This window comes from Brachyistius frenatus, unplaced genomic scaffold (genome assembly GCF_029030835.1).
Source record: "Brachyistius frenatus isolate BFR_SWC_R1_liver_20210118 unplaced genomic scaffold, ASM2903083v1 Contig_15, whole genome shotgun sequence".
Taxonomy (NCBI): domain Eukaryota; kingdom Metazoa; phylum Chordata; class Actinopteri; family Embiotocidae; genus Brachyistius; species Brachyistius frenatus.
Window position 1 is genome coordinate 4,727,255 of NW_027210614.1, and position 18,922 is coordinate 4,746,176.

At 37.7% G+C, this 18,922-nt stretch overlaps 2 protein-coding genes across 2 annotated transcripts in view; both read left to right on the forward strand.

Annotated features, from left to right (window-relative positions):
• tspan15 (tetraspanin 15) overlaps window positions 1–5,772 on the forward strand; it is a 31,598-nt gene extending 25,826 nt beyond the window's left edge. Inside the window, exons 8-9 of the mRNA XM_069693700.1 lie at window positions 413–529; window positions 2,886–5,772. Of these exons, the coding sequence (XP_069549801.1) occupies window positions 413–529; window positions 2,886–3,053 (285 nt within the window). The 3' untranslated portion in view covers window positions 3,054–5,772. The remainder of the gene's footprint in view (window positions 1–412; window positions 530–2,885) is intronic.
• A 9,532-nt stretch (window positions 5,773–15,304) lies between these two features.
• Window positions 15,305–17,912, forward strand: LOC138617989 (zinc finger protein 771-like). The gene is made up of 2 exons (XM_069693391.1): window positions 15,305–15,498; window positions 16,498–17,912. Exons 1-2 carry the CDS (start codon window positions 15,318–15,320, stop codon window positions 17,445–17,447), a joined length of 1,131 nt encoding a protein of 376 aa, XP_069549492.1. The 5' UTR covers window positions 15,305–15,317; the 3' UTR covers window positions 17,448–17,912.
• The last annotated feature ends 1,010 nt before the right edge of the window (window positions 17,913–18,922 follow it).

Consider the following 18,922-nt stretch of genomic DNA (forward strand, 5'->3'; position numbering starts at 1 on the left):
AAGACGGACTTATCTGACTGAATTTAAAAAAGGCGTTTTTTATTATTTGTTAAAATGTTCATTGTGCTTCTCGTCAGCTGTGACATCCAAAGCTAAATAATTTCAGCTGGCAGTTACAGACAATTATTTTAAGACCCTGGACAGTTGCTGGACAAGTAGTGTTGTCTCACTGACAGCTGGATGTTTCCCAGTAGTGACTGTATGTAGCTGCTACTGTGTCGTTGTCATTAATACTGCCATATTTCCCTGAAGTATCGAGGACAACTATCATGATGACCTCACAGTGATGAATTTAAGCAAGATAAAAATCAACAAATGATATAAAGCTTTTATATTTCTGTAAGAACAAAAAGGATGTTGCCTTTAACTTTCACGAAGTATTTAAATCAAATGTGAGTTTTGTGTCTCGCAGCGTTTGAATTTGATTGAAATCATCCACATCCGAGGCTGCACTGATGCGTTCTTCCTCTGGCTGATGGACAACTATAAGACTATGGCTGGACTGCTTTTAGGGATCCTACTGCCTCAGGTACACACAAACACCCACAAATAAACTCACTCATTTCTCTCAACAGTCAGTGTGATATGTATGACGCTGAGTGCAAACGGTTATGTTTTCCACTTTAACCCGAAGCCAAGTCTTAACCCTGAAATGTTCTCGTTTACATCGTGGTGGTTTGTATTTTGTCCCCAAAAGGAAGATGAGGAGCCACAATGTGACTGTGTTTATACCTCCATTATAGATCTTTTGTCCCGTCCTTCTGCCAGTGAGATTAATTACAAAAACACAGTTGACGCTTGCTCATGTCATAGCCTCCACTGTAACCTACTCTGTCGCTACTGTTACAGCTTGAAAATTGTGTATGAATTGTTTTGAGTGTCACAACTCCCGCAAAATGACTCGTCTCACTATCCGAATTTTATACATTTGGTCTTATGATATTTGGAAAGTCAAGAGATGCCGCATGATTGAATTATTTTAACCCCATTCAAGTTAGCATCTGGTAAAAACTGGAAGTTGGCCAGTTAAAGTCTCTCATGCGCTTGGTTTTCCCACTGAGCATGCCCAATTTTCATTCAGCCGGCATGTGTGGAAATGTCTCAACAGACACCAGATTTAAGCGCTCTGCATACTGTGAAAAACAAAAATATTTATATGTTGGAAATCTGTTTGATATTCAGAGGTACATTTGCGGTGTTGTGTTATTTGAACCTGTGACTTTCACAGAGCAACTTCCACTTTCTGCAGTATTTGCCAGAATTTCACAGCTGGTAGAGATTAATCAAGTGAACAGCTACTTTCTGCATGTCCGTGAGTATCAGAAGCACAGTGTAATAAAACATTTATCCATATTCAACAGCGTGTAATGCAACTCGGATGACTAAATGGTAGAGCATGTAAATTGCCTCACCACTCAGGCACATCTGACAGCTCCACTGCATCCACACTGCTAAAGTAACAAGTGCAATTTTCACAAAATGCTGGGCATGCTGGTCCATTTCATCTAGGTTTGTTGTGCATTTGGATCAAACAGGCAAAATCTTTGATACATCAAACTATTGGAAAAAGTAATCCCATTTAAAAAAAATAAAATAAAAAAAGGTACATCTGAGCATAAAATGTACATTTTAACCAAAGCATTTTTGAAATTGTCTGACTGTGTTTTTCTAGCATTAAAAGAACATTATCCAGAAGCTACTGGGACACTGAGAAATCCACATTACATTGTACATTGTGCATTTACATTATTAATCTAACCCTGTTCATTCATATCATTTTTTTTTTCTCTTACATAATTTCAAATCATATGACATGTTAAATGCCAGACAGGATTATATGTATAAGTACGTGAATGTACACTGTGTTGGACTGTAATAAGCATGCTGGACTTCACAGAGCTGTTTTAGGAAAGATAGAATCTGTCAGTCAGTCGCCCAGTCTGTACAATCGTAACACTTTATTTGCCTCAAAAACTAATCCATCAGGTCCCCCATTATGAAGGTTGCCTCAGCCCCGTTATTTCTGCTCTGTTCTGAGCGAGGAGAAAAGAGACATGAGCGAAGTTACACAAGACCATCCTTTCACTGAGGTCTTTTATCAAACCTATTAACAATCTGGTTTGATGCTACATCTGATGCTTCATCAATGGAGTTTTATATTGGTTTCTATGGCACTGATAATTGGATATTGTGCATCAAGAAAAAAGTATATATATTTATTTGTGCTTTTTTTTTTTAAAAAAAGCTACCAAATTCTGAGAAAGCCTCATCTTAACCTTTATTATTAAGATGACATAATGAATTTACACAGAAGCAGATACAAAATATAAATAAACAAAGCATTGCTTGTGTATTTATTTATTTATTGTTTATTTGTAGAAGGACAAGTATGTAGCATGAACCGATACCACACATTCGTAGCCTTATGTCAATCCATACTGTGTCCTACTGTGTTTCTACTCTGTGTCTGGGCAGTAATTTAAGCGTAGCAAAATGTGGTTTTAATGGACCTGTTAACAAAATAATTGAATGAATAAATAATTGATAATGATTGATTAGACAGTACATCTTGTTATCTGTGATAACACAAACTCCAAAACATCTGAAGTTAATAACACCTACGAACTAATCAGCTGAATAGTTTGTATCGCTGTTACTAAAAACTGATTTCACTTTGGATGATGGTTTCGAAGAAAGGATGTCTAATTTTGCAAGTTTCCTCCATCTTTGTTTTTCTTACATCTTTTACTTTAATGTTGTTTTCACATCTTACATTGGAGGGGTTTAGCTGAGAGGTTAAGACACAATTGAGACACGTAACTAATTAAAAGCACTCATGGTGACCTTTCTTCCCTTCCTTCTTATCCATCTCTGTCCCTGTCCAGTTCTTCGGTGTGGTAGTCAGCTGGCTTTATATCACCCGTGTTGAAGACGCCATCAGTGAGTACGGTCACTACACGGATGGGCTGCTGGACTCAAACATACACAAAAGAACAACCAAGAAGCAGGGCCACATGGCCAAATGGTTTAAATGTATGCCAGAGATTGACTGATGGAGACAGAAAACAACTTCTAATAAAATGGACTCCAGCCAACACTCCCATTCACAGTGTTCCGCAACCAGATTATTCTATTTTCTTTTCAGCGTCCACTGTTCTGTTAATTATCAACTACTGAGCTGAAGATCAGTTTCCTAATTGATGAGTGGAAAACCAGAAATCATTTATACATGTGCTATTAGCTGCATTGTGCCTCAGACAGTCTCAAGGAAAAGCACACACACCAACACAGCCACTTTTGCAACTGGTGTCATACTGTGACATAAGTCTGTTCAGTTGCAGCACACAATCCCAATCTTCAGCTTTGGCTTGCTTTTATACCTGTGGTTTTTTTTTTCTACTGATTAAACCATTACTTGACTTCTCTGCACAGCCACTGATGAAGTAGGGATGAAAGCCTAAAATGCTGAATAAGGTCAGTTTTATTTCTTTCATGTGAGAGCAGTCAGGCTCGCCTTGTTTGTATATAGAATATGCTGAGGTCTGAGACTCACAATGAGGGATTTTGAATACATATTGACCCTGCTCATCCCCTTACGGCCATAAATGTGGCCAGCTCATTGTGTGGTCCACTACAATGAGTTTTATCTTCAATGCGCAAATGTATAACAGACATTTTTCTTAAGCAAAGCCTTAACCGTTCCCACCATTTTCTGATGTCAGAAAGCAGACAGTCAGATGATTGTTTTTATTTTATGATTTAAGAGAAAACAAAGCTAATAAAGTAGCACTGCTATAACAAGAGGATTTCTCAGGTTTATTGTTGAGCACAGCAACCTTGTCTCTAAGAAATCAAGTTTTTATATTTATTAGCAACAGCAAATCGGTCAGTGAGACACACAGTTCAACCTGAACAGGAAATGTTTCAAAAAAATCTAATCTGCTTAGTCACAAAATGTTCACACACAACAAACATGAAATCTCAAAACCTTGTAATTTCAAACACAAGCAATGACATGTTTACTTCATTAACATGATCTTAACCAAAGTTTTTTGTTGCCTAAACCTAAAACAGAACTCGGTATTCAAACCTCTTTGGTGTTAAAGTGCTTTGCATAACCTTCAGCAACCCAGACAACCTCTCCACAATTTGTTCCTAAGCACACACAAAACATTGCCATTGAATATTATCCAATTCCATCTCGGTTAAAACTGATTTGGCAAAATAAGTTAATAGTGTAATTTCTAGGAGACAGGAAGGGTCGTCACACCTGTAGTTTTAGTTGATGTCAGATGTGCAGACCCTCAGGTTTGTGGATAGACATTAAAGCAGGCTGAGCAGATGGTACAGTGCAGTCGGTGAAATTGCCTTAAAACATCCTTCACAATAATCCTGTATGGTTTTAAAATGAACAGTTTGCACTTGAGATTATTGATTGATGTGAATTTAATGTGCTTCTGAATTTTGTTTTGATTTGAAGTTGGAAACAGAGACCATAGATCTGATCTTTGTTTTCTATATTAAAATCTCTTAGGTTGTGTCTTTTTATGTGAGTGCACACTACATTGTTTAATGACGTTATATTATACCGACATCATGGCAAAAACATCTTTCCAAGCATTTCAACTTTTTATAACTTTTTTCAGTTTGTGCTTTCATTCAACCAAAGTTTCCAATGTAGCCCAGTTCAAACCAGAGGTCAAATAGCCAGGTGTATATTCTCACTATCATGGTCACATATCAGGGCTAAAAATGAAATACTCCATGTCAAATTAATTTGGTTCATTGTGAAATGACCTCAAAAGTTGTAATGTTTCGACTTGGTCACGATTTGATTGTAACTTGTGAAGCTATTGGCAGGTGGGTTGAAGGTAAACATTTGTGTATATACTTGACTGGTTGATATGTGCTCCATTTACTACCTACTTCTTACAGTAAGGATTTGTTCACACAGAATCAGCTTCAATTTTAAACTAACGCACAGTAGCTTCTCACTGGTTAAACAGCAGTGAGAAATGTTTATGTTTGATTTGTATAATGCATTTTGAATTATTTTTTTTTTCCTTTAATTCATGTAGATATAATTATACTGTGGACTCCACTCAAGTTACTTCATGTCTCATTAAACCAGACATATCTAATGAGGATGAGTTAAAGGGGATATTTGTGCAAATGAATGAGACATCACAAAACATTTCAGCTACTTTGATGGAAACTAGAAAAATATATTGACCCATTCATAAAATGTTTAGTTCATTTTTAGCGTACTGTATAATATTTACAACCAAAAAAGTCCATACCTGTTACCTTTAATGTGTACAGTGAGGAATATTTTGTAAATACACAACTTAAACAATATTTCAGTCACAAAATGCCAATGTTGCCTTTTTAATGAGTAAGATGATTCATTTATGTAAAATGATGTTAGTTTCATAGTTTCTAGAGCATTCAACTCACCTCCCATAAGTATGTGCTGTGTTTACTTCATTTGTCATGTGCTATACAGTACATGCACTCGTTCATACAGGGTGGCCTCGTGGGAACTGCATCAACTCTATTTGAAAGTTAGAAGTCTTGCCCGTTTATTGAAACATAAATTGAAAGAAGTACATTTTCAAAATGCTTTGCCTGGTTGACGGTGGAAAATAGAATGATTTAACGTTGTTTAATGAGCTGCGTGGTTTGTCTTTGAGCCGATTGTAGTACTAAAGGTCCTAATGTAAAGGGAATTTTGGGAGTCTTGGGCTGTTTAATAAATGATGATTGAGACCATATTGTGTTTTTTCTGGGGCAGGCTTCATCCTGAATGTCTAAATTTTTCATGTAAACATGCCCAAATTTTGTTTGTGAATGTCTTTTTATGATGACAGAGCAGACAAAAAAATAGTGTATCAAAATTACTTCTACTTATATCTTCAAACAAATCCAATTATTTTAATCAAAAGTAGTGTTGTTTACATTCCAGGGTTACAAATGGTCACCAATGCTTGGATGTGAGCTGTGCAAGAACGTGGTGCATAAAAAAAAACATAACAGTCAACATATGATTACAATAGGACAGGAAAAAAGATATCAAAGTTCATCAAAAACACATGAAAGGTTCATGAAATTTAAAAATAAAAAGTGTTCGTCTGAAAGAATAAAATATGAAAATTATCTTGACATGTCACACTTCAAAAAATTAAGTATTGAAGGCTAAAGTGGCGAGCAACATTAACAAAAACAGAGTTGAGAAAAACAACATTTTATTGTTACTTCATGTCGAGAACATGAATAATGTTTAATCAGCATTTCCATTAATCAGTCCATTATGTAAAATCAGGCTTTTAAAAATGAATTTTTTTTTAGTTGACTTAAAGCTGGATTATGCTTTTGTAAAAAATATTTTCAGACACATCACCAAACCACACCATAAACAGACACCATCTGAATATCAATTCAGAATTACTTGGTCCTGGTTCAACAACTTCAGCTGCTTACACACAAGAGCAGTTTTTGTGGAAAGAGCCCTGATGATGAGCGGGACGTGTCCACAGTGGTTTAGTGTTTATCTACTTTAGTCTACTTGTTCTTCTTACTCCTGCTGCTCGCAGGACTTCCTGCTAAATGGAACCTATCAATATTTTACTTCGGCCACCACTGAAGAGGAGAGGATTGTTCTACTACATTTCCTGCAAGGAAGGACGAGGCTGTTGGGTTTGAAAGATGCGGTCATGTTCCTCTGTCATGTTCCCTCAACAAACAGCTTAAATAATGGTGATATTAATATCCCCAGTCTCAGGGTTAATTTCAAAGCAAAGTAGTTATGATGTAGCATGTTGCCAAATAACACGTCGACAACATTAGATAAACCTCAGGATCATGTGACACATACAGTGTTTCATGTGCAGTGTTGTCACAGAAGCCACGAGATTAACCAGTAAACAGTGTAATCATGTAGCCGAGCGTATTAGAGCAATTTTTGCATGAAATGTGTCACATCTTTCCTCCGATAAGCCGAGACACGACAAGAACCATCCTGCCTCATTCGCAGTCAAATATATGAGATCTGTTCACCATAGTAGTGAACTTTTCTTTTATTTCACTTTATTAATACCCGAGGGGAAATTTCTTCGCTACAGCAGGGGGGCTCTCAGGGGGGAGATGCTGCAACAGGCTGCCACTAGCGCGGCGCCAGGTAACCTGACTTGAGGTGCATGTTTTTGGATGATGGGAGGAAGCCGGAGAACCCGGAGAGAACCCAAGCACAGGGAGAACATGCAAACTCCGCACAGAAAGGCCCAGGACCGGATTCGAACCCGGAACCTTTTTGCTGTGAGGCGACAATGCTAACCACTGCACCACTGTGCCTCCCCAAATGTCATTTCAAGTGCTTTTATTGATCAAATCTGCAATCGACAGCAATGCAAAGTCACAGAGGGTCTTTTGTGATTAAGTTTAAGGAAATAACGTATTTTGGGAAATTTAGTTAATAGTTTTTGGTATGACATTTAAAATCATTCAAAGAAATATTTGCTTTATCAGTTGAATACAGTCTTCTTGTTTATCTTCTGCCTGTGCTGCCTTCTTTCTCCCTTGACCAGGAGAATACTAAATGTGTTACTGCAAGATTATAACTAGGCTTCATATTTCTGTCTCTTTTATTTATGACAGATCATCACTAACAGTGTTTGGTTCTCCATTTTGTCTCTCGAGTGGGAAACTTTGAGGCGATCTGTGTTCGTCAGCAATTTCTGCACATCTTCTCAGTCTGTCTCTCTCTCTTTTCCTTGACTTTCACTTCACCTCTTCAGCTGTTCACATCAAAACACATGAGCAGACAGATGTACAGGGAGCAAAGAAGAGAAATGGATATCTGGCAGAGTCAGCCTCATGTGACCACACATGACATGCTTACAGAAGCAGACAGTATACACTTTAAATCTCACATTTCACAGGTTTTACGGCTTGTTTACAGTTTTCATTCCACCTTAACATCGTTAGTTTGTCAGGAGCAGTTTACAGTTTTTACAATATTCAAATTCTCATCTGCGATCTGTTGGCTTTTATTGTGTGCACCACCCTCAGCCACAAGTTGTTTTTAATCAAACAAATTGTTGCACTTGCACCCACAGTTTGCGCTGTTTTATTTGTCAAGAGTGGATTTAATGATTTTCTTTATTTTTCTTTATCTAAGACTTTTCGATTATCTCATAAAAAAAAAGTGCATTCAAAATAACATATCTATTCACGTAAACAAACTAATCTCAGGGTCGAGCAGATTTAAGCAGCTCTTAAGGCTGAAGGAGAGAATGAATTAGGGCAAAAGCATAGTTTACTTTTTTCCCTTGCAAAAGAATACTGTTCATGTGTCTGTTGTTCCATTCAAATAGCAACAGTAAAAACAGCAATAGCAAAAGTTTCTCTCAAAATCCCTTTATAGCCTCTCACTCCAGTAATGTTCTAATAGGAGGCAGCACTGTGTCGCTATAACGACAGATGTGAAATTGTTGGCAGTCAAGGAGCTTCTTCTGCCTGTGCACCACAAGCTATTGAAATTGGTACACATGGTGAAATGGTCCAAAATTACATAATGAATTTGTAAGACAATGGTTGTTTGCTATTAGCCGGTGTCTAATAAGTTCAACCACAGAGCTAATGAGGACATTAAATAACTGTTTTTCTAATTAAGTTAGCTGGCAGGAAAGCATTTCTTTCAAAGTATAATATATTAACCATGAAAAGAAAGTCTGGTTAAGATGAAGAGATCCTTGTGTAAATGGAGCGAGTCATCACTTACAGCTACAGTTCTGTGCTCCAAATAAAGTATTTTTCTCTAAGAAAACAGAAATCATGTAGCATATAGCTGATGAGCAATGATATCTTTATGCCTATAAACATGTTTTATACTCTACTTTTCTCTGTTTGGAGGCACACACACACACACACACACACACAAACAAACTGACATTATGTCCAATAATGTGAGACGGTGCTGGACATTCATTGGTCTGGTAGATTACCCACTGTCTGGCCTGAGGCTGACATTTAGCCCTGCACAATGACTTTTTAGACTTAAACTGCAACTAGCCCATGACTCTGCTTGTTCCTCTTAGCAGAAACCAGATATGATTATTTCAAGTCAGCTCCAACGTGAACATGTCTATAAACCACATCAGAGATACATTAGCAGCACACTCCCTGCAGCCTGTTCCGAGGACTAACAGACTCGACGTGTTGACGCCTGTGGAGGCCAGTGCAGAAAACCTGCCCAGTTAAACTCAGTTTTCACTCGAAATCTCAGTGTGGTGCAGCAGCTTCGCCCTGGTCATGCTCCATGTGCCTGCACACAGTTTTCCTTTGAGACGGACTGACAGACTTGCAACCAAAATAAGGCCCCTGCCATATTTAAAGCCCTGAACCCCAGCCCCTGGCAGGCTGATTAAACCTAAACCTGAATGTTTGAGGTTTTCACCTGTGTCTAAAGCGAATTAGATTTGTTCTTAAAATGAGACAATACGAGGGTCAACCTCCAGCTCATTTTCATTTCATTTGAGAGGAGGAAATATAAAAGGCCGAACAATTAAAGACAGTATATAAGTGCACAAAAAAGGTGAGGGACATGAGAGGTGTTTTGTAATGTGCTGACATATAGATTTACCATTAAATTGGTTTGACATTTTATTCAGTCCTTCAACTATATTACAGCTTCCTGAATGACATTTTTTTAATTTAATTTGCTGTTTAGGCTCACTCCACAGAGGAGAGTGGTGATGGGTCAGATTCATTCATGTTACAGACTGACAGCAATGCTTTCATGCCCGCACACACACACACGCATGCACAGTAATATCTGTTTCAGCATGAGCACATGAGCACACACATTTAATACCTTTGAGATCATTTATTGTGGATTTATACGTTTGTGTCAGGGAGGTTTTTTTTTTAATAAAGTAATTCTCATCAAGATGAGAGCAAGGTGAAGAACCTGTCAGAGCTGATTGACCTGCCTTTCCTCCTTGGCCAAAATGACATTCTGGTATTAACTCTCACTGTTCATTACTGTGAATTTTGACCTTTATAAGCTCTTAATTTTTTTTTTGTTCTTATAAAACATAATTTTTTTCTTTTTCTTAAAAGAAAGGTTTTTACACTATTTAAAGAAGAAAGGCAGCTGTGTGACCTCAGGGGAAACCAGCACAGCAACTTCAATTCAATGATGAATGTGGTAAATTAACTGAGCAACGTTGTTTTCTCATTTAATAACTTTTTTCAACTTTTACCTGATTTGATGGAGCTGTTCTGGTGCAGAAATCAATGGTTGTGGTTGTACTAAGAGAATATGATAATGTAGAAATAAATGGTCTTTAATACTGTGCTCCTGCAAAAGACAACTTCACAGTAACTGGGCAAAAAGTCAAATAACTATTATCCGCTTTAATGTTCTGAAAAATAGAGTTACTACCACTGTATTCCTTTAATAGCATTTTATCTGTATTTTGCTACGAGGGCTGAGCCAGATATTTACCAGAAATCTCCACAAAAAAAATTCAAAAGGGCAGCCAACAAAAGCACCACATGGAAGACGTAAACAGAAGAGTCAGTTATTCATTAAGATAATACAATGACATATTTTTGTAAAACAAAAATTAAATCTTTAATTTCTAAGTTTACATTGAAAAACAGTTGTTAATGAAAACTCAACTTGTTGGGAAGAGGCTAAAAATGTGCAGCCTTTGATTAATTCCACACGATATTTATACGTCTAAAAAAAAAACTACAAGCAACTGTAAAAACCTAGTGCACAGGACACACCTCCCACCAGCACCAACATGTATAGACAGGTCATGAAAACTCATTAGCACATGCAAAGTTGAAGTTAAGAGTTGGTAGAGTGCTGTTCTTGTGACTCCAAGTTGTATGTATACAAACTTTAAAAAAATATATAGTCTACATGTATATAGAAAACTTATTGAAACAGTATACAGTACTGTAACCAAGTACATTAGTTCAAACAAAACAGTTTAAAATCTTTTCAAATAACCATATTTGTAGTTGTCAGGAAGTGATTATCTGTTGGGCTGATGTGTGGGAAACACTACAAGCAAATGTTGTCACATTTTAAAAACAGCAATACTTTCATACACACACACACTCGCATACAAACAAATTTTGATAGGTTTTTATAAAACGTTAAAAAAAAACACCTACATTTTACACCATTTGACTTTGAGTCAGTTAAACCCTAAATGACAATTATGTCAAACTCCTACATAAGTCTTTACATAAACAGCGCATTCATTAAAGATCAAAACAATCTTAAAATTATATTTTACTTAACATTTTCTTATATTATAATCACAATGATACATCGAATACAATCCATTTAGATGTTTTTCTTGCATCATATTACAGACACAGCACTTCACAAAGAAGTCCACGTTTAAAGTTCCTGGATATTACCCTGCTTGAAATGGTGCAATGCTCGAGGGATATTTTTAGCAAGAAGGTTGTTTATGTTCCCAGAATGTTCTCAACGGTAGAATAACGCTCTCTAAAACCAACCTAAAACATTTGTCCATTATATTCAAAGCACCTATCCGAATTATATCAGTCTGGGAGCTTTAAAAAAAAAAAAAAAAATGCTGCATCAAACATTTTAGGAACATTCTGATAATGAAACATTCCTAAAATGTTTGAGATATATTTTTTTTAAATGAAAAACAAAAATATCTCACTAAATATTTCTTAGAATGGTTTTAGACGACATTATGCAATGTTTAGGAAGAACATTCTGGGAACAACAACAAAAACTTCCTGCTGAAAACATTACTACAACATTCCCTAATATTCTCAGAACATTTAGAGAAAAATTCCAGCTGAATTCCCAGCTTGCAGTTCACCCAAAGGCTCCCTCATTTTCTGAAGGGGTAACTCAGCTCTGCAGCTCCTCCTGCTTGCATGACAGTAATCTAATGTTTGATACAATTTAATGCAATAAATGCATCATGCACCTGCTCCTGGCAGACTGCTGTAAAGTCCGCAGCAGCCTTAACAAGTTTATAGCAGTGGTTTATAAGGCTGAGCACGGGTGTGAAGCGTCAAAAGAATTACTGCACGAGTATTCCTTAGAAAAACAGCCAGAGCAGAACAGCTAGAAAAGTCAACAACATTCTGCTATAAAATTTTTTTTTTAAAAATCTTTGATTTTAAGGCTTTACTTTTACTTTGCTTACCTTGTGCAATATATCAGACATACCCTGTTAAGGTTCAAAGCAGCCAGCCAGCCTGCTTTATGTGGCGAGAGACAAACCAGTGATTGCCTGCAGCTGTGCCAATTAAGCCTCTTCTGGGCACCCCCTGAACCACTCCCCCAATCAGTCCCTCCTGCAGCTGAGCCAAACCACACCCTGCCACCACATAGATTGTTTTCTTGAAGGTTCAACACCCAAAGTTTTGTTTTGCCCTGTGGAGTTCTAAATGTGAAAGTCCAGACTTAGAAACACCGAAACCACTGAGTGTTTAATGAGCTACACATGACTGGGCACAATAAAAAAGCTTGATCATTAATATGTAGAAAGGGATCAAAAGGTCAATGGGTCTACTGAAGACTAATTACCTCTCTGTTTTTGCTTCTGTCTCTTTTTCTTTCTTTAATTCTCTAAATTTGGCTGTGACCTTTTGAGGAAATGGTAGCGAGGCAGGGAAACAAAGACAGATGAAAACACTACTGAAGAATTAGTGAATGAATGAGTCTGTAAAGGAGTGGGTCAAATCGTGTTAATAAGCAGTAAACATCCGAGTTTACTGCCTGTGATCCTAATCCCTCGCAGACCTGTAGCTTCTTGGTAAATGCATCACGGAGGCTCACAAACAGGGTGAGGTATGGACTCCTGCAGCAAAGTCATGCTAACAGGTTTCAAATCAACAACAGGCTTCACCTGTGACTCAAGCCACAAGTCAGAACCAAAGTAAAACTGATCCCTTTGAAAAATACTCTTCATTTTCAAGGTGTCAGAAATTGAAACAAAAAAGCAATTAGGTACAATCTGCAGTGTGTGCAGCTATTGACCACTTCAAATCAGTGTTTACTATTTGGGCAATAAACAGGCTAATTTGTGACATCTGAGAAAGACAGAAAACCATCATAAGTGTTTCTATGGCATCCATGTTAGCGCCATTTCTTTTGCCACTTCACTCTGTGTCACCAGCTGACTCACCTGCAACTGAAACTAGTAGAGTATTTTACTACACTCTAATCTTACCATATCATATTTAATAAACTAATCCGTAACACATAACACGTAGTGTGGTATTAGAGACACATTGATAATGATTTCAGCGAAGAAACAGTAACGTGACAACCTGATCAAAGGAGATTATCAACAGACATTAACATTCAACTGAATAAAATGAATAGGCAGGCTGCCAGTGCAAAGATGCCACACAGTCTGGGTATGATCCAGGATTACTGAAAGTGCAGAATGAGGAACATAAACAATGACAATAAAATGCTATGCGTGATACCAGAATTCTTTCTTTCTTGTGTTTAATACAGTCAGTCTTGTTGCTTGCGTTACTGCACTGTGCTTTAATGACAGCTGAACTTCCAGGAGGACAGAGAGAAAATGAAAGAAAGAGCAATGAAGTGTGATCTCTGTTTTCATCCTCACTTCCAAAGAACTCTTTTATAAGTTATACTCATTTTGTATACAGTGTAAACATGCACTGAGCTCTAACGTCTCAAAGGAAGATGCCAGACAGATTCACAAGTACCACTTAATAGCACATTCATTTTAAAAGCCTTAATTTACTCTCCTTTTTTCAATGCAGATTTGGCTGACAGCTGAGGACACAAACCAGATGTCAAAACTCAGTAATGTTTTGGCATTAAAGTGCGTTTTAATATCAGCCGGATGGTAACTGGAGTAAATAGAGAGAAGTGTGGGGCCTGTGCAGACCGAGCTGGTGTGTATGGATCTGTCACACTGGCATATAATATAAATTTTACAGGGGGCTGTCCTGGTCTCTGCTCTGCTGTGTGTGGGCCCCTCTTTGGTATGTTATTGTCTGACCAAACTGAAACAGTGGACCTTAATCCTCATGTCTAAACAAATAGCTCACGGTATTGCTGGTATTTTTCTAAAGCCTGACAGAGACACAAAGAAACAGACTAACTGAAAATAGTATGGGGTGGTAATTGTTCTATATTTAAAGCCACAAAATTATAAGTGAAGTAAAATAAAACAATTCAACATAAAGCATAACAATAACAATTTGTCTACAAATAATTTTGATATGTTTCATTATGGATTTATGAAAGGATGCGATAGTATTACTTGTGGTATATTTTAGATGAGAAGAATGTTTTTAGAACAACATAAGAGTGACGTTAAATGACAGCAACATGAGTTGAGTTGATGATCAGGATGTTTGAGTCAGGTTTTGAAGAAAATGGAAAGACATGCTAAGAATTTAAAAAAAAAATTGTATCGAGTGTATCCTGGTTTAGCTGAAAAGTTTAGGTTGTGGCTGCAGCTCTGCCTGAAGCAGACTGTACAGTTAATGAAATCATCTGCTGTGTTGAGTGTGACGCAGACTGTGGGTTTTACCTGGATCTCTGCTGTCATCAACTGGTCAACCGCTGCAAATGCAAATAATGGTTCATTTCAACCATAAGCAAAGCAATTTTATAAAATGAATCAATGCTGAATTTGTTCCATTTCTTCCTGTTTAACTGTTTTAAATTTGTTACGCTTGCATAGTAAATATCCATATAACCTGATAAAACTGGCAACACCACTGCTGACATAGCCTTCAAACACATGGCATTTCCCGAGGGCTTGTTTCACTGTTTTACTTTATGGCCAGTAGGTGGCAGCAGAGCTCCATCATGCAGAGGACCTCGGTCCATTGTGATCCTCTTCTCGTGTTGCCTTGTCCGTCTAATACAAGCACGGTTAACACATTATGGACAAGTTTAACAGTTCACATTAATCACGGAAGTTTTTACCCCCTTAAGTTCTCGTTGCAGTATTTGGGCTTCTGTCTGTCTACTTAATAGATTTTGTTTGGGTTGGTGCAGCACAGGCTTAATAGTTGACACAAAAATCACATTCAACTATATTATTTAAGAGAGCTTAACATTTATTTAAATGTATTCAATTTCTAAAGCTTGATTACTCATTAGCAGTTTTAATTGGTAAATTACAAAGTGAGTGGGAATCCCTGTTTAGGGATTAATTGGATGGTTGATGTTGCGTATTTATCTCGCGATATCTGGCAACTCAAACAACCACCTTCCTGCTGTCAGCCCGTCAAAACACAGACCCGCGGAAATGTTCAAAACAGAACAACTAAAGTATCTGGTGAATGACCGACTGAAGGCAGCCGCCGATGAGATATTCAGCCTCTTTGAAAAAACTATTAAAGACTACGAGGAGGAAGTGTTTTGTTCAAAGCAGCGCATGGCGCAACAACAGCTGGGGAGGCCGACAGGTAACGCAAGGACACACTCAGGTAAACTTTAACCTCACGACACCACTCGGGATGGTTTTTAAAAAATTAAATTTTTTTACTATTTGTTTAGGTGTATTTGTTAGGCTTCAGCCTGCAGTCGTATCCCCGAAATAGTTAATGTGGTACAAAAGCCAGCATGTAGCGCCATTTTGCATCCCTGAATGGAGGAGGGGGATGCAAAATGGCTGGCACTGCCAAAATGTAGCACTAAACCGGTTTCTCGATGTATTTAACCGCACTGGGCGTGAAAGCATTTTTATCCTCTCATCGTTATGTTTTGATTGACTTCCACTGCTCTCCTGTCAGTCTGACAGCTTTGAGAAGGAATAAACTAGATGAATGGAGTGAGGGCAGGAAGGTAAAAGCTGTTTGGAAAAGCTTATTTATTACTTTGTCATCAGAAAGAGACATCCTGTCCACAATCATTTTCATAACAAATGTTCCAGTCACTAAGTAGCCTACCTTTACTCAAGTAGCTACTGTGCTTAAGTATAGTATTTAAGTATACTCCTTGCTCTGTACTTATTCTTATTTGGTGGCAGGCTACTTTATACTTCCACTGCACCCCATTTCAGAGGGAAATATTATACTTTCTACTTCACTTCAATTATCTGACAGCTTGAGTTATTTTTTTAGATGAAGATTTGACACAATGAATAATATAAAAAGCTTACAAAATACAACACATTGTTGAAGATTGACATCTTATAAAAAGCCGTGTGTATTCAGTCACTGCTTTTAAACGTAAACTTATAAATTGTGCATACTATTATTTCAACTTGTATGATACAAATGGTTGTAAAACAATGAGTGTGGTAGTTAAGATAATTCTTACCTCTAAATATATTATATCCTTGCATTTGTGCGTTGATCACATAGTGGAACACGTGTCAATGGTTTGCCTGTCTTGTTTAGCTCCTGTTGAACATATGCAAAACAAAATGTGTATCTCATGAAATGACACCCTAATATAATTTTCTGCTGCGTGTTACTGTCCAGCCCCCCTGCAGACCTCTGTCCAGGAAGCGGATGTTTCCCCTGAGCAGGACCACTTTGAGAAGAAGACTGACCTGTGCGACGATGAAGAGGAGCCTCCGCACATTAAAGAAGAACAGGAGGTGGACGTGTGGACAGCTCAGGCCTGTGAAAAGCAGGAGGAGGCTGACACCAAAGACTCTATGTTCAATATAATTTATGTGCAAAGAAGTGATGAGGGTGGAAGAGATTCACCACATCGAAGCCAAACGGTTGAAGATAAAGAGGGAGAGCCTTTGCCCGGCCGCTCATCGACGCCTGTTGCAGAAGACTGTGGTGCATCAGCGTCACCTAGTGACTGTCAGATAAGTGAAGGAAGTGACAATGAATGGAGAGACGGTGGAGGACTTCACTCAGGTGTTCACAGGAAGAAACCACAGAGATCTGGTGAGGCAGCAGACAGACCGTACGCCTGCAGCATTTGTAACAAGAATTTCAGGATTAAATCCATTCTGACTCGCCACATGAAGACACACACAGGAGAGAAACCGTACAGCTGCGTTGTCTGTGGTAAAAGCTTCATTCAGCGCTCATATCTGCAGACGCACATGAACTCTCACTCTGGACAGAAACCATACACGTGTAGTTTTTGTGGCCGAGGATTCACACAGGTTGGAAACATGAACGCCCACATACGAATCCACACGGGGGAGAAACCTCACAGCTGTACCGATTGTGGCAAAAACTTCAGAGAAAAAGCAGACCTTATCAAGCACGCAATCATTCACACCGGTGAGAAACCGTACAGTTGCGCTGTGTGTAATATGAAATTCAACGCCCAGTCCAATCTAACGCGCCACATGAAAACTCACTCAGGGGAGAGGCCATATAGTTGCACTGCGTGTGATAAAAGATTCATCCGCCGCTCCCATTTAATCATTCATATGAAGACTCACATTGGAGAGAATCTCTAGACCAGAGAAATTATTATATCCATGGTGTTTGATAGATATTTCCTCAATAGAGTGGGTGAGACTATAAATGAAGCAAATCTTGTACTAACCAGTGTCTGTGCTGTAGTGGGCTAAAATACTCAAAAAGGTGTATTACTATATATTTCTACAGGGAATTTGTATAAACTACTCAAATAAGGCACAGAAATAAACAAAGAGGGCCTTTTTATTACCTCAGAAATTATCAGTACTTCTCCAGTTTGTCAGTGATGGCCTTTCCAGTATTCCAGAATCATACACTGTGTTTAATGGAGCCCTGATGTATTGACCAGCCAATTTTATCAGCTGATATTGGCTTATCACAGATATGTCAATATTAACATGTATGTCAGCTGATGTGCGCTGATAAATAAACTTTGTTTTTACAGAGCATAATACAGAAAAAAAATGTCTGGGGTAAATTAGAATTTTTTTATTTTTTTGGGGGGGGGGTTGTACTTACTTACTTACTTTTTTGTACTTACTTACTTTTTTGTACTGTAATTATTAAATTCACAGTGAAGTTAATTGTTTCAGTGCAGTGCTTTCAGTGTGGACAGTAAACTGAGTGTGTGAATGATGACCTTCAGTAATGAATGTAAATTATCTATAAGTTACGAGGAGCCAGTAAAGGTAAAGGTGAAAGCAGAGAAAGGTGCGCTCGCAGATTAAATGCAGTTTATGTCCTCATTGAAGACAAGTGGTGAGTGGAAATTTCAACAAGAACTGGGAAACCTGAGCAGGAACAGCTCGACCCGCTGCACCGGAGAAACTTTTCTGCTTCTTTTTTTACACAAGAAAAAGAACACAGACTTCCTAATGACCTACCCAAGGAAATAAGGTTAGTACAGTGTATGTTCAAACTAAACAGCACAACTATTTGTGAAAATGCAATTTTATATATATATATTCGCACAACAATGTGTAAATATTCCAGGCATTATTACAGTAGATCTGATTCTGAAAAAAGGGCCAGAGGCTTTGATTTTTCATAATATTTTAGAGTACCTGCTGCACACAATATTTTAAAGTTTAAAGATGTACACAACAAACCAACACTATATCCTGGGGGGAAAAAAATTAAAAACTACTTTCAAAAGTGATTTAAATAAATTGTATTTGAATTTTTTTTTTTTACCAGACCCACGATTTTGATGCCACATTTTATAGGTTTACCTTAGATATAGTTAGCAGTATTTTTTTGTCCTTTAACATTTAATGCATTTATACACGGGACACAGGAACTGTTAGTGTTACAGCGTATTGATAATAAAAAAAAGTGAATTTGTTAAGAGTATACAGTATTCAGATGCTGCTGTTTACCAACAGGTGGCAACACGACGGTCTTATTCATTCACTTTCTGTTCCGTCCCCCAAAGACGTCACGATGATGTCATTTCCGTTGCGCGAAGCTGAAATTTTGGCGCCACTAACGTTTAAACAAACAGCCAGAAGAC

What these genes read in the sequence shown, in the direction of transcription:
- LOC138617989 (XM_069693391.1), top strand. Translation starts at nt 15,318, where the DNA reads ATGTTCAAAACAGAACAACTAAAGTATCTGGTGAATGACCGACTGAAG. An exon ending in TAACGCAAGGACACACTCAG is followed by an intron (nt 15,499 to 16,497) that starts GTAAACTTTAAC and finishes GTTACTGTCCAG; the next exon opens with CCCCCCTGCAGACCTCTGTC.